This window comes from Amphibalanus amphitrite, unplaced genomic scaffold, assembly GCF_019059575.1.
Source record: "Amphibalanus amphitrite isolate SeventyFive unplaced genomic scaffold, NRLGWU_Aamphi_draft 001222F_arrow, whole genome shotgun sequence".
Taxonomy (NCBI): domain Eukaryota; kingdom Metazoa; phylum Arthropoda; class Thecostraca; order Balanomorpha; family Balanidae; genus Amphibalanus; species Amphibalanus amphitrite.
Window position 1 is genome coordinate 86943 of NW_024882716.1, and position 13803 is coordinate 100745.

Consider the following 13803-nt stretch of genomic DNA (forward strand, 5'->3'; position numbering starts at 1 on the left):
CTTCCCACGGTCCATATTCTCCATCTGCGTCCCGTTTAGTTACAACCCCCGCATATTCTGCCTCACCGGTCCTTATGCTCTCCCACAGTCCCTCCAGCATCCCCTTCCTCACCCTTTCCCATTCCAACCGCCCACCTGACACAGTCCCCGGCTGTCAGTCTCTCCAGCGCCGACCTGGCTCGGGCCGTGTTTAGTACACCTCGCTCGGGCCTGCCTCCTGTGCCGTCTTAATTAGACCATGTTTCGGCTGAGTTTGTCAGCCCACAGACAGGTATATCGGAGAGAGAGATCGGTCGGCCGGCGTCACCACGCCAGCGCTGGTCGACCACTGACAGGCGGTTTTTGCCGTGCCGGGGAGTAGAGCGTGGCCGCTCACTCGGTAGTAGTGTCAGCGTGAAACCTGCCCCAGCGTTATAGTACTTTGTCGTATTATCAACGCCTAACGGGTCCTAACCAGGACATGCCATTTGTTGGTATGTGTGTGGGTATCGGTGGTGGGAACTGGCGAGAAGTAAGCAATAAGCATACATGACACACACGGAGTTATGGCAGTTCCGTCATCGGTAAAAGTGCTAAAATGGGCGTTTATTTCCTTCCTCTGCAGTGTTTGACTCGCCGCAGCGGTAGGTCAGTTCGGTTCGGTCGGTTCGGTTCGTTCCGTTCGGCCTATCAGTTCAGTTCGGTTCAGTAAGCTCCGTTCGGTTCAGTCAGCCTGGTTTTATCAGCTCGGCTCGGTCAGCTCGGTGTGTTTAGCTCGGCCAGCTCAGCTCGGTTCGATCAGTTCGGTTTTGCCACCTCGTTTCGGTTCGGTCTGCTCGGTTTGGTCAGCCCAGCTCGGCTTGGTCAGCTCAGCTTGGTTCAGTCAATGATCAGCTCAGCTCCGTGCGGTCACTTTGGCTCGGTCAGTCCTGTTCGGTCTCTTTAGTTCGGTCGGCTCTGCTCGGTCAGTTCGGCTCGGTTAGCTCGGATCCTTTCCCTCAGCACCGTTCAGTCCGCTCAGCTCGGCTTGGTTCGGTCAGCTCAGTTTGGTCAGCTAGGCGCGGGCAGCTCGGTCCGACTCCGTTCAGTCAGCTCAGCTAGCTTGGTTTGGTCAGCTCAGCTCGGTCAGCTCGGTCAGCTCGGTCAGCTCGGTCCGACTCTGTTCGGTCCGACTCCGTTCAGTCAGCTCAGCTCGGTTCCCAGACGGGTGCAGACTGACCACGCCGGGCACGCCGAGAATGCGTCGTGCTGTCGGCGCACGGCCTTTGTCCGGCTGCCGGTGCCGCGCCTGTGCACAGGTTTAATATGCAGCGTGCACAGTGCACAGTGCGCGCCGTCACCATACCGCTCCCATCCGAGGTGTGCGCGGAACGACGATTAGTGCACCGTCCTTCAGTCAGTCCAATGTGTTAGATCGCTGCCATGGATCCCTGCCAAAGTGAACTGACAATTGCGTGGTGTGCCGCAGGCTAGATGATATTTTCTTTGACTTCCTCGATGGACTAACCAAATGCTCACCGCGAAACGCATCAGTGGTTTATCGATTATGTATGTATTTTTTTTTTTCTATGCGTGACGGCAATTGTATGCATAGCGATAATAAATTACAGAAGATTCGTGGCTCAATGTGTTTAGAAACCAAGCCCATGCTATGACAAGGAATGGCAGCCATAATTGATATTTGATTTTGGCTTTGCTGCAGTGTCTGCAGAACTATAATGGGAGGCAAATGAGGAAACAGGAGGATAAAAGTGATAAGGCTTCAATATTTCAACAAGCACAATGGGAACACTTTGTAGGTAGCAATCACAGCCAGGATATTTTACACGCGATGTGGTATTGGAATGCTAATGCCCTTCAATTGGGCACATTCTCCTCAAGTGAGTAATTTGCCGCTTAGATTCCTGATTGCATTGCCAATCGTATCCCTAATTTATACCCAACTAATATCTATTTCGAGAACACAGACCTTCCTCGCGGGACTATATATTCCCGACCGGGGCTGGGAAAATGCGTTTTATTCACCGAGGTTTTTGTGCGGAGGACCGAGTGCCGGTAGGCACGAGGTCCGTAGCAAAAAACCGAGGTGAATAAAACTGCATTTTCACAGCCCAAGGTTGGGAAGAGATTTACCACATGCCGTACCGGCGCACCAGTTAATATCATATTCATTTGACATTTTACACTTTAATATTAATATTTTGTTAATATTATATTAATACTATGTTCATATTTATAGTCACCGTGATTATTTGTTTGTGTTTTTCATTATTAGGCTGCGCTGCGTTGAGTATGAAAGATGAAATTCCTACTTCCCCCTTATTTAGGGTTTGAAAAAGCTGAGGATGAAGATGGTGAAACGCCAGAAGTTAGAATAAAGATATGGAGTCCAGCAGGAGTGAGGAAACCGTGAGGAAAACTAAAAATTGGGTGAAACGCTGAATCAAACGCGTCTTGGATCCCAGCTGGAACAATATCAAATGTTTCATTGTGGCACGTTAAGATGCTTCACGCATTTAAATTGTTCGTTTTTTTTGCGTGCATTATGTAGAAATAATGATTATTCCGACCATGTTGTACAGCAATAAATACATTGGTATTGGAACGATAACCTTGTTTAGTTGAATTAGGGTAGACCGGGGCAAGTCGCCCCGCCGAGGTAAAACGCCTCACCGATGTTTCTCGGAACTGGCAGAGTTCTGGGGAAACATCCTCTCTTCTATAAAACGTGCACTATATGATCATTATATGAGCAGACTGGGAAGAAATTGTGTTGACTCTTTCGGGAGATATAGCCAAAAATGTGTTTTTTGAGTGATTTTTATGTTTTGTTGTCAGATTATGCATCATGGCGTTCTTTTATGGTCCATATCAGGTTAACGACTTTTATGTATTTTGAACAACTATTGTCTAACGCTTATCATGCCGGGTTGGTTCGTGTTAAATTATGTCTTGCTGGAGTGCAAAGCGTTGTTCTCTGACCGAACTACGTGATGGGGTAAAACGCCCCAGTAGGTCGCGGGGCAAAAAGCCCCATGGGGCGTTTTACCCCATGTGTTATTCGGGCTACCCACTTTCTAATGTTCGGTAGCTGGCGAACAGTAAGTTTCTATGCCTTTATGTGTATTTTTCTCAGCAACTGGATGGCAAAGGAAGTATTCTGTAAACATTTGCATTGCAATAATTTATTATTTGGTCCTTTGAGGCAGGTGAAAAACCTGCTCATACAATAGTGTCATAGCTGAACACCTGATAGGATGGAAGGTGCTAACTTCAGTGCCGTGCCTCCAGAGGTCTAACGGACCTCTCATATAAGATTTAGCCAACTACCATGTTAAATCTTTAATCTAGAGTATGGGGCTTCTTGCCCCAGGCCGTGGGGCGTTTTGCCCTGGGGCTGGGGCAAAATGCCCCATTTGCAGTTGCTTCACAAATCGCTTCCTAGCTGGGAGTCCGATCATAGGTGAAATAATTTGAGGGGTGGAATTTAAAGTAAAATGTCCCAAGAACGCATTGAGCACAAATTTAGCCTTCCAGGTCATGTGGGACAAAAGTTACGTAGCAAAATAAATTATCTGGGGCGTCTTGCCCCAGGCTACCCTACGTTGACAGCAAAAGTATGCAAACACGCAGTCACTTACTTTTGATGTTGCTGTTAGTGAACACACAATCCGTAAAAATCTTCTTTGAAATTGGTTCTTCCGCTCAGAATATTCAGTAAAATTTTGTCTGGGAAAATCAAAAAGCCCTAGGGCCGAATCGTTTCCCAAATACCTTCAACATTAGCCGAGGCGGGCCGAAGCCATTTCCCAAATGCACGTGCTAATGTTAAAGGGATATCTCGGCATGTGGTAATACACAGGCTGGCCTCTTCGGTTGCCACGGATCGCTCTGGTGGGTTAGCTCCGAAAATGGACTGAACTCAGCATAGGGCAGCTATCATTAGCCTCGCGGCACAGTCTCAACCGTCTGAAAACACGAGGACGACAAATAGGTCCTGGGCGAGCGTGCCGGTCCTCGCGAGAGCTGAGCATTTCCTCCAGTCCCGGCGAGACAGTCCGCCAACTCGGCCAGTTTTGAGATTCCGCCCTTTGTCTCGACAATATAAATAACGAGACGACAATTTACAAAGCTGTTATGCTCCGTTGTGCCATTTCAGCGTCATATTTATGGCAGCACAGCGCTCATCTGAATACGTAATTTGCTGCCTTAAAATTGGGATGTAAAATGTGTAATTGTCTCGGAGCTACGACCATTGCGAGTGACAAAATGAAGTAGCTCAGTCAAAAACAACACTTTATTGCTACTATGAGAGAAAGAAGACGGTAGTGGCAGGAAATAATAGAGACAGGAAGTGATAATTGGGCCATAAATCATACTTGAATTGTTCATTCGAGCATGCAAAGGATGTGTGTGAATAACAGAGGAGACAGTGGCGACTACAGGCGCTGTTTACATTCACCTTAGATGCAGAACAGCAGGCTGATGCGTGGAACTGGAGCCTCTGTTAGTACTCAACATTGGGAGTCACACACTGAAAACAATTCAACCCGCGTACAGCGAGTAAAACCCGCTGCTGGCGGGTACACCTACCCACCACCTAATTTGACACTCTACCAGCGGGTGCGTTTACCCGCATATCGCAGGCTGTCAACCCGAGTATATTGTGTACCTAACCCGCATAGGATGGGGACTCAACCCACACACAGAAGGCAACCTACCCGTTCGCAGCGGGTACACAATCCGCACATGGCGTATTACCTGCGCTGCGTGGGTTGGGAACTCGCTTTCTGCGAGTACAAATATCCGCTGGTAGGGTGTCCAAATCAGCTGGAGGGTAAAGTACCCTCCAGTGGCGGCGTTCAAGGAGGAAAACGCCGCCATCGCCGGGATCCGAACCCGATATCTTTGATATTACAAACCGATGCGCTACCAACTGCGCCACAGGCGACCTGACGCAAAGCGACTGAAATGTCGGTGTATATCAGATTAAAATGAAGAACTGACGGCGGACTCAATACAGGTAAAAAGGCTTATCTTAGACAATTGACATGAATCCGCCTATAGTGTTTTAAATATTAAGGAATAGTTTGGACAAATATTTCATTTGCATCGGGAAAGATTTATTTATCCAGGCTTATTTTTACCAATAAAATGTGCTAAGAACGGTCTGCAAACTTCACCACAATGCGCCAGATTCGCGGACTGCAGAATATTCTGCTGAGCGTTCCAGCGAAATATTCTGCCGGCCAAGACGTGACGTCATCCAAACAATGATTCAAATGTCCCAAGCCCGTTAAGTAGGTACCCTCCTAACTCACAGAACGCAGCACCACAGCTGTTACAGTTACGATTACAATTGCCTTGCACATCTCTACCCCTGCACAAGGCCTGCACAAGCACGCAGCCGAGCCGAAAAGCGACTATTGTGGCGCGTCACATTTCAACACTCGTTTGAGCGTCGAAGTCAAAAGTATTAATTTCAAAAACAATGCCGTGCATCAGTGGGATATCTGCCATGACACATGCGTGATCAAGGCAACCTGCGTATAGCATGTCACCTACCTTGGCGCAGCGAATTACACGATGCAAAACCTGCGTGATGCGCTTACTCCGTGGGCGCGAGTAACGCCTGCGGCCACAACCCGCTGCGGACGAGTGATTGACCCCGCCAGAGGAGGTTTCATGTATCCGCGCATGACGGGTTGCTGTTTTACCCGAGTATAGCGGGCGTTGACACCCGTGAAGCGGGTGAAAGCTACGATGATAACGGGATGCTCTGCGAAACGCGGGAAGCTAAACGGGTAGTCAGCCTACCCGGCAGCAAAAACTCGCGCAGAGCGGGTAATTTCTTCAAAATACCCGCGATACCCGGGCCAACTCGCAATCCGCGGGTTGAATTGTTTTCAGTGCAGCGCTTTGCTGAACTCACAGCACCATGGCTTTCGTATGTTGGAGGCACACCTGAGTATTCCGCCCCAGGGTCGATGAGCAGCCGGATATTAACAGCCTCATTATTCAAACATTTAGCGTCACCCGGGGACGGCCCTGCACGCCGGCCGGTCCGAGGGATGGTGTTGAAATTCGGCGGACCGGCCCCGCCCCTTCCATACATTAACTGGCCACGTTTGCATCGGAGAAAAACGCCGCAGCTGAGCCGCCGGAACAGCTGTAATTAACAACACGAGTCCCGTTTGTGAGGGACGTAAATCAGGGGCCGCGGTATGCCGCGCGGGGCCAGCCACCGGTCCGCAGCTCAGAGCCGCCCTCCGGCGCTCTGTCGATAGTCAGTAGCTGCTGACGCCGGGACGCCGCGACGATCCGACGCCATATTGTGACATGCTTGTCCTCTGCATGCACAAGAGCTATTTAGGTACCGGCAAAGACATCCGCTCACCGAAACTTCAATAACAATGTAAGAAACGAATGTGACATACAACAAGGTGCTGTCTTTCACTGTTGATTCCAGTCATTGATACTATTTTCAGGATGTTCTCCTTAATGTTCACGCCAAATTTCACCCTGTTTTGTTGTTAAACATGTTTATGTGAGATATGAACAGTGTTTCCATACATGCACTTTGCTAGTTTCCTATTTTTATCAGGTATTTTTACTTAACTGTTTGACCTGGTCAAGCACATAATCGTTCCACCTTTTCTTTTACACATGTAGGTGTACCCTTTGATGTCTTCCTTCGGCGAACGAAAACCGGACCTACACTACGGTTTTCTGTGGGACAGGAGCTACAGCAGGTACAAAAAGCTGTGGGAGTCGGTGTCATTCCCACCACAGCGGGCACTTGGCACCGCTCGCGCTGCAGCGGCAGTGCTCACTGTCCAATCCGGGAGCGTGGGCCGCGCAGAGATTTCGGCTATGATCCCGGCAATGGTGGCCAAAAAGACAGTTTTGGCTCTGCTTTAAATCGGTTGGGGCTGCTTTTTATGTGTCATCAAAAATGTATGGTGTAGCTTGTTTGATGCCATCACTACTCACAAAGTCGAGAAAAAATTCGTTTTGTAAAGCTCTTTAGATAGGTTCTGTCATAAACAGCAAAGAGCAATGCCATCAACAGAGTGCTAGGATATCTGTTTCTCGATGCTTAACACATACGTATACATAAAGTGAATTCATCTGAATACTGAGGTGTGTAATAACTAATATGGCCGACTTTTCAATTGAAGCCCATCCTCCAATATTCAATATTCATCTGTCTCGATCGGTATGCTCTAGCAGACTTGCTCAAGCACATCATCAAAAGTTACGAGGTTTGGCCGGGTGCACTGATCGCCAAGTGCCCGTCTCTTCAGCCCCGTTCGATGCTAATAGACAGGCCTCCTTTGATTATGCATTCCATCGTCGTTCGCTGTGTTCGTTAACACGAGTTGGCTGTCAGGATACCACGTGACTGTGCACATCTGGCCAACAGCAGAAAGCCAGCGAACGATAGGGCTGCAGGGGTGCCTGACAAGGGATGATAGGACCAGAGGTAGGTCCACAAAGGGATGATCGGGTGCAAGTATTCCAGCCATAGGACGATAGAACCGGAGGTATGCCCACCACGGGACGTTAGGGTTACCAGTATGCCTGTCACGTGACGATACGCTATGACCTACATGTTGTGCCCTCCCGAGCTCTGACTGGGCCGGAAAAAGATCCAACCATATCAGGGTGCAGGGTGCATGGCGCAACACTGCGACCCCCGTAGCCGGGCGGCAGACGGTTGATCGGCACACGGCAGTAGGACACTAATTGGCCGTGTGTGACGTGGGTCCAGTCGGCACACTCACTGCTCCGGCCGCAATTAAACCCGTTATTACGGCCACTAATGACGGCCCCTATTTACACTGAGGTCCGGCGCCGGCCGCGGGGGCCGGGAGACGCCCCCAGCCCCGCGCCGACTGACACGCATAAAAATTACCTCCTGTTCCGACGATCATATCAAACATAGAGCCCGGCACCATTACCGCGGCGCGGAGGAAGCTGCCAACTCTGTGTCGGCCGGCTAATTGTTTCCAGCGGCTGCCGGCGGGGGGTATTACACCCAATTAGGGCCTTTCAAGATGACCGAATCACTCGCCGAGTCGCCCGGTAAGAGTCAAAGTCTGAACGCGCGGCCGCAAACTGCCGACACGTTGGTCGTTGCCGGCGGGCCGGGCGCGGGGCCGGGCCGGCCGCACCCCGCAGCACTGTCCGGCGCGGGGCCGGGCCGGCCGGCTCCCAGGCGCGCCGCGGACGCCGCAGGTGCGCCGCTGCCGTCGACAGGCGCGCCGGCCGCGGCTCGCAGCTCTCAGCGGGCGGTCGCCGGCTGCGGTCTCGGCTGACGGCTCTATTACCCGCATGCCGCTCTCAGCGGGACGCGCTGTTAATCTAACGACCATTAGTTTTTGCGGTCGTCCCGGGATTGGATCTACACAAATGTTTGCTTAGCTGGATGATAATTTATTTTGTATGTATTTACGAGACGGTCGGCCGGCCGGCCGGCCGGACGGCTGGCCGGACGGTCCTACGAACCGGTCGGTCGCCGCGTCCCGGCCATCAGTTCCCTCATCTCACCGTCACCGATCATGGCAGCGTACAGACGGCGAACAAAAGCTCGCTCCCAGCGGCGATGCATCACCTCTGCGGCTGGCGGTGCGTCGGTTTTGTCTCGGCGCGGCGGAGGCGTTTTTCGGCGTCCGTCCGTGTCAGGACGAGGACAGGTGACAGAGATGGACACATCCCGCGACCGACCGGACCGATCCGGGCGATCACATCGGCATCGCACGCCGGCATTCCACTGATCCGATAAACGCTGTAACTAGTGACATTTAGGCAGGTCAGATCGGTCAACGCTGTAACTAGTGACGTGTAGGCAGGTATAGGATCGGTCAGCGCTGTAACTAGTGACATTTAGGCAGGTCAGATCGGTCAGCGCTGTAACTAGTGACATTCAGGCAGGTCAGATCGGCCAGCGCTGTAACATATATGACATTTAGGTAGGTCAGATCGGTTTCAGGCTGATTAGCTGTTCTGACTGGTTCAGGTTGACATAGGCGCTACAAAAATGCACAGCTGGACATGAATATTGAAGAGCTCGACGGCATGCAATTATGACATGCTTGTTAAGCAGTGTTGACATTTCACAGCGTCTCATTGACCTTTCTAAGCCATCAACAGCCGATATAGGTAATTCAAAACCACCAATGCATTAATAATATCAGGCACTTTCCTTCATAATTCTTTTTCTGTGAGCCAGTACGTTTCAAAATTCCAACACAACCTTTTAACTGCATTTTCATACAACCAAGTTGTCCACCAAGATGCTGGACCTCCGTTATCTCTCGTATTTCACTGTCAGGTGTGTTCTCGTCTCAGGCTATGGTTACCTACATCTCACGTCCCACTATGTCCTCCGCTGTTCTGCATCTCTCCTCCCCGCTGTGGCATCCTTCTGTTGTTCTTGCAGCCTTCAGCAGCCTGCCTACTCCTTGTTGCATCCTTACACCGCGGGCAGTGCTAATAGCCGCCCATCTGGAGGCCAGCGCAGTCCCTCACGCCACAATCTCCTCGGGTTGTGTTATCGCGGAGCGGCCAGCACACGACCTTTCTCCTTCCTCCGTGAGCTACTCCTCGGATGGATGTCTGCCGGCCGGCCGGTCTGCCGAACTTAGCAGCCGCGTCGGTCCGCGGCCCGACCGCTCCGCCTGACAAGCAATTAATTGGCGCCGCTTTATCGCCGTATTAGCATGGACGAGACAGATGCGCGCGCTGAGCAGCCTCACCGACGTATGCAAACTCAGGTGGCCGGCACAGGAGAGAAGACAGAGGGAGGGAGGGGAAGAGGGAGAGGAAAACAACAGTGAGGGCATCGGGAGCGGTAGTGGGGCAAATTGGCTAATTAGGAGGCTGCATAGATGAAATGCGCACGTATGTAAGCATTTTCGCACATTGTCTGAAGTCTGATCTGTCTGGACTTAAATTTTCATCGAATATGGATGTGAAACTCTACTCATGTTTGCACAGATTTGGGATCTGCCGCAATGTTTTGGCGCACCCGGCGCGACCTCGGCGACGTCAGCGACCACAGCAGCTCGGCGCGCGCCGCCGCAGCCCTCCGGTCCGGGGCGGCGCCCGACCGCCCGGGGCCGACACCCCTTTGACGGGCCGGGGCAGGAAGACCGACATTTGGCCGTCAGCGCGACGGCCGCTCTAATTGAGATGATTGTCTGCGGCCGGACATCAGTCTCCGCCCACGGCTGATGTCAGAGACCCGCAGCACACTCCGCGGGCCGGGCGGACAGCTCTCGGCGCGGAGGTGCCGTGTCGAACTGGGCGGCCCGTGCGCCGGCGCTGCACAGTCCACGGAGCGCTAATGATGACGGATGGCCGCCGAAGTGCCGAGCTGTGCCAACCCGTAATGAGCTGACGCGTCCGCCGCCGGCCAACGTTGCACAAAGAGCGCTGGGCGCGTCAACTCGGCAACAAACCTCGACGGGTGCCGCCAGGACGCCGAGGCAACTTCGGCTAGCTGCTTAATTGCGTTTGGCTCTGCCTGGGGTTCGGTCTCTTCCATGATGGTTTTGATGCATTTTATCTGACATTTCATCCGATCTGACCATCCAACAGATCAAAGGCCCTGATAGTTGTTGACAAGTTTTAACAACTCTGGCTTTACGAGGTTTTCGCATTTTGGCAGCATGGCTGTGGCGAAAGCTGAAGATTGTCTGTCAGCTTGGCTGGAAGTCTCAGCTAGTCAGCTAGTCTGTCACCTAGGCCAGGCCGTCTCGCTCTTATCTCCGTCCTTATAGGCAAAGTTCGGGGAGTTGGCGTCTCTTCAGTGGGTGTCACTCACACAGTGTCTCTCTGCAGTGGGTGTCACTCACCCAGCGTCTCTCTGCAGTGGATGTTGCTCTCCCAGAGGCCGTCCAGCGGGTGTCGCTCTCGGTCGCTCCTCGCCCAGCATCTCTCTGCAGTGGGTGTCGCTCTCCCAGAGTCTGTCCACCACGGGTGTCGTTCTCGGTCGCTGCTCGCCCGGCGTCTGGGCGGAGGCGCGCCGCGGTGGCATCCGCGGTGTCCAACGCCGCCTCATCTGGCCAGACCGTGCCATCAATCTGCCGCCCGCGACGGTTGGGTTACCGCAGCTCCATAAACGTCGCAGAGACCCGATCTCGGCCCTGATTACAGGTGGTGGACCCGTGGGCCAGCGGGGGCCGGCGGGGACCTGTGGGGCCAGTGGCGACCGGCGGGGACCTGTGGGCCAGCGGGGGCCGCTGCCCGGCGAAGGGCGAGGAGCCATTGAGGAATGGGGATCACCGGTGCATCTGTAAGACCCATTGGGACCATCATGGACTGGCAGCGGGCAGTCGGAGCCAGCGATAAAGGTCAACCATTGTTCAGGCTTAGTGAACATCATCAAGGATTGACTTACAAAATGGAAAGCATGTAAATGTTCAAATATTGGGATCAAAGGAATATCAGGCTATTTGGCGATTCCTTTTCGGGTTATTTGTTGCATCAAACATGATCTCATGATAAATTATGGCGTAATTGTGATCGCTTGGTAAATAGGGTAGAAAATAGCGACCTCATCCAGAATCACTGCGCTCATAAGTTGCAGGATTGAGATGTCCGTGATGCCTTGCAATGCCGAGACTTCGCTTATCCAACCGGCGCGTAGGCTCGACGGTTGCCGCGCAGCCGATGCGGCCGGCCTTTCCGATTCTGCCCCATCGCCTCCGTTCAGTGGTATCCATGCACTAGTTCCCTCCACTCCCGACCTCTCTCCTCTGACGTTCGCCCCCTCTCTCCTCCCCGGTCACCCTCGCACGTTTCCCTGGGGCCGATATTTCCTCTCGATTCACCAGCCGATTCGATTAGCGGTCGTTAGGCTCAGCGGCCCGCATGTTGCATGTCTAATAGGAGAGAGCGCCGACAGCCGGTAACAAGAGCCGCCCGGCAGCGGGCCAGCCCAGAAGGGAGCGCTGAGCCCTCTCCGGCCGGCCAGCCCACAGACCTTGGAGATGATGGAGTGGGATAAGAGGGAGGAACAGATGAGCGATCCTCCACCGGCTGCCACCGAGCTATCACCGCGCCCCGCCCCGAATCTGCATAGATTACCTCCATAACGTCTTCATTAGAGAGCTGACCGGCCGGTGGAGCGGTACGGCGTGCCGGACGGGCGGTGTGGACTGCGGCCGGGCGCACCAGAGGGGCTGGGACGACCGGCGCTGCCGCCCAGCCGCCATTATACACCGGTCCCCCGGCACTATCATTAGCAGTGTGCTGCTCTGCCGACATGGTGCAGATTACCAGTGCAAACTCACTTGTTACAGTCATGCTAAAAAGCACATTAAATGTAAATACAATGTAAATGTTCATAAATTGGCAATTACTTAACTGATTTAGGGTCGTTATATATTACACTGCGCAGTACCCGGTAATTATTGACGGCTAACAGGCCCAGTCATTGCCAGCCGGACGCGCTTAGAGGCGACCGACACGCCTCGCGGCGCGGCCAGCGCGAACCCGACAGAACCAGTATGGCCGGCAGGTGGGATTATAACCAGAAGGCGTGGTTCTGAGCGTGGTTTCGCCGTGGTTCTGCCCGGGTCTTATCGTGAGTATGCGATGACGACGTAGTTTCTGCTGTAGCTTGATCATCTACCATGGCTGTGTAATTCAGCTCTCAGCAGCCAAGACGGGTCTTTGAGGCCAAGTGTGGGCGGGTCTGCTGTAGCGAAATGTCAAGAGAGGCATTCGACGGATGAACTGTCAAACACAACGGCAGCATCACTAGGCTCAACCTATCGCAGTACTGCCGAGCTGACAGACGTTTTTCCATCGGCCGCTCAGAGCCGTGTCTGTCAGTCGGACACTGACACCGAGGGACGAGCCTGACCTAGCCCGCGGCGGTCCGAGAACGACACAGAAGCCCACGCCGGGCAGCCAGAAGAACACGTGTTGGCGACGATCACTCAGGATTAGGGCCGCGCAGAGGTGTTTGAGCCCTGAGTGATGCTGACTTCAGCCGATAGAGATGCCATCATGACCCCATTCAGACTAAGCCGATCAGCACGCGCTGTTCGGCGGCCGCGTGGACACGTGATCGGCATCCGCCTTGTCGATCCGTGCCCCTCCCCTCTCACCCCTTCCCCTCGCCTGCCTGCAACAGCTGGCTGGGGTCTCCTCACGCCTCTGCTGACCTTAGCGACCGCCTCCATCTGTATATACAGCAGCTTGCGCGGAACTTGCTGCGGACTCGTGCGGAACATCGTGATATTTGTGTTTTATGCGAGGACTCGTAAATTGGGCATAGCATAAGGGTGCGTCCTCTCCATCACGACTCCGCTGTCACGCCCCGAACATTCCTCAGTACTCTCTGCCGAGGCCCTCTTTGGGATACCCTAAAACCTGATAAAGGTTCGGACTTCGAAAGCGTCCTGCTTAAATTTGTCACCCACAGGTTCTGACAAACCTCATTCTCCCTTCGGATTCTGATAAGTTCACGTTTCTCGGCGTGTTCTGACATTGGTCCTCGGAGTGTTTCTGTTCTCTGCAGTGTCTGACGGGCCTTCCTCTTCTGTTCTCAGGTCCACATCTCCCCGAGTTTCTGTTCCAACCGTTTCGGAAACCCAAGCGGATCAGAACAGCGTTCTCACCAACACAGCTGTTGAAGCTGGAGCACGCCTTCGAGAAAAACCACTACGTGGTGGGGCAGGAGCGCAAGCAGCTGGCGCAGACGCTGAGTCTTTCAGAGACACAGGTATGTCCATGGTCGGAACGAAGTGACAATCAATCAGATGGATTGCTGATTTTTCTCGGGCTTACTTAATCAATGGTACGGGT

General features: G+C 53.0%; 1 protein-coding gene across 1 annotated transcript in view; it reads left to right on the forward strand.

Annotated features, from left to right (window-relative positions):
* LOC122371253 (homeobox protein EMX1-like) overlaps positions 1–13803 on the forward strand; it is a 52119-nt gene that overhangs the window by 16772 nt on the left and 21544 nt on the right. The window contains exon 2 of the mRNA XM_043347428.1: positions 13548–13720. Within this exon, the coding sequence (XP_043203363.1) occupies positions 13548–13720 (173 nt within the window). The remainder of the gene's footprint in view (positions 1–13547; positions 13721–13803) is intronic.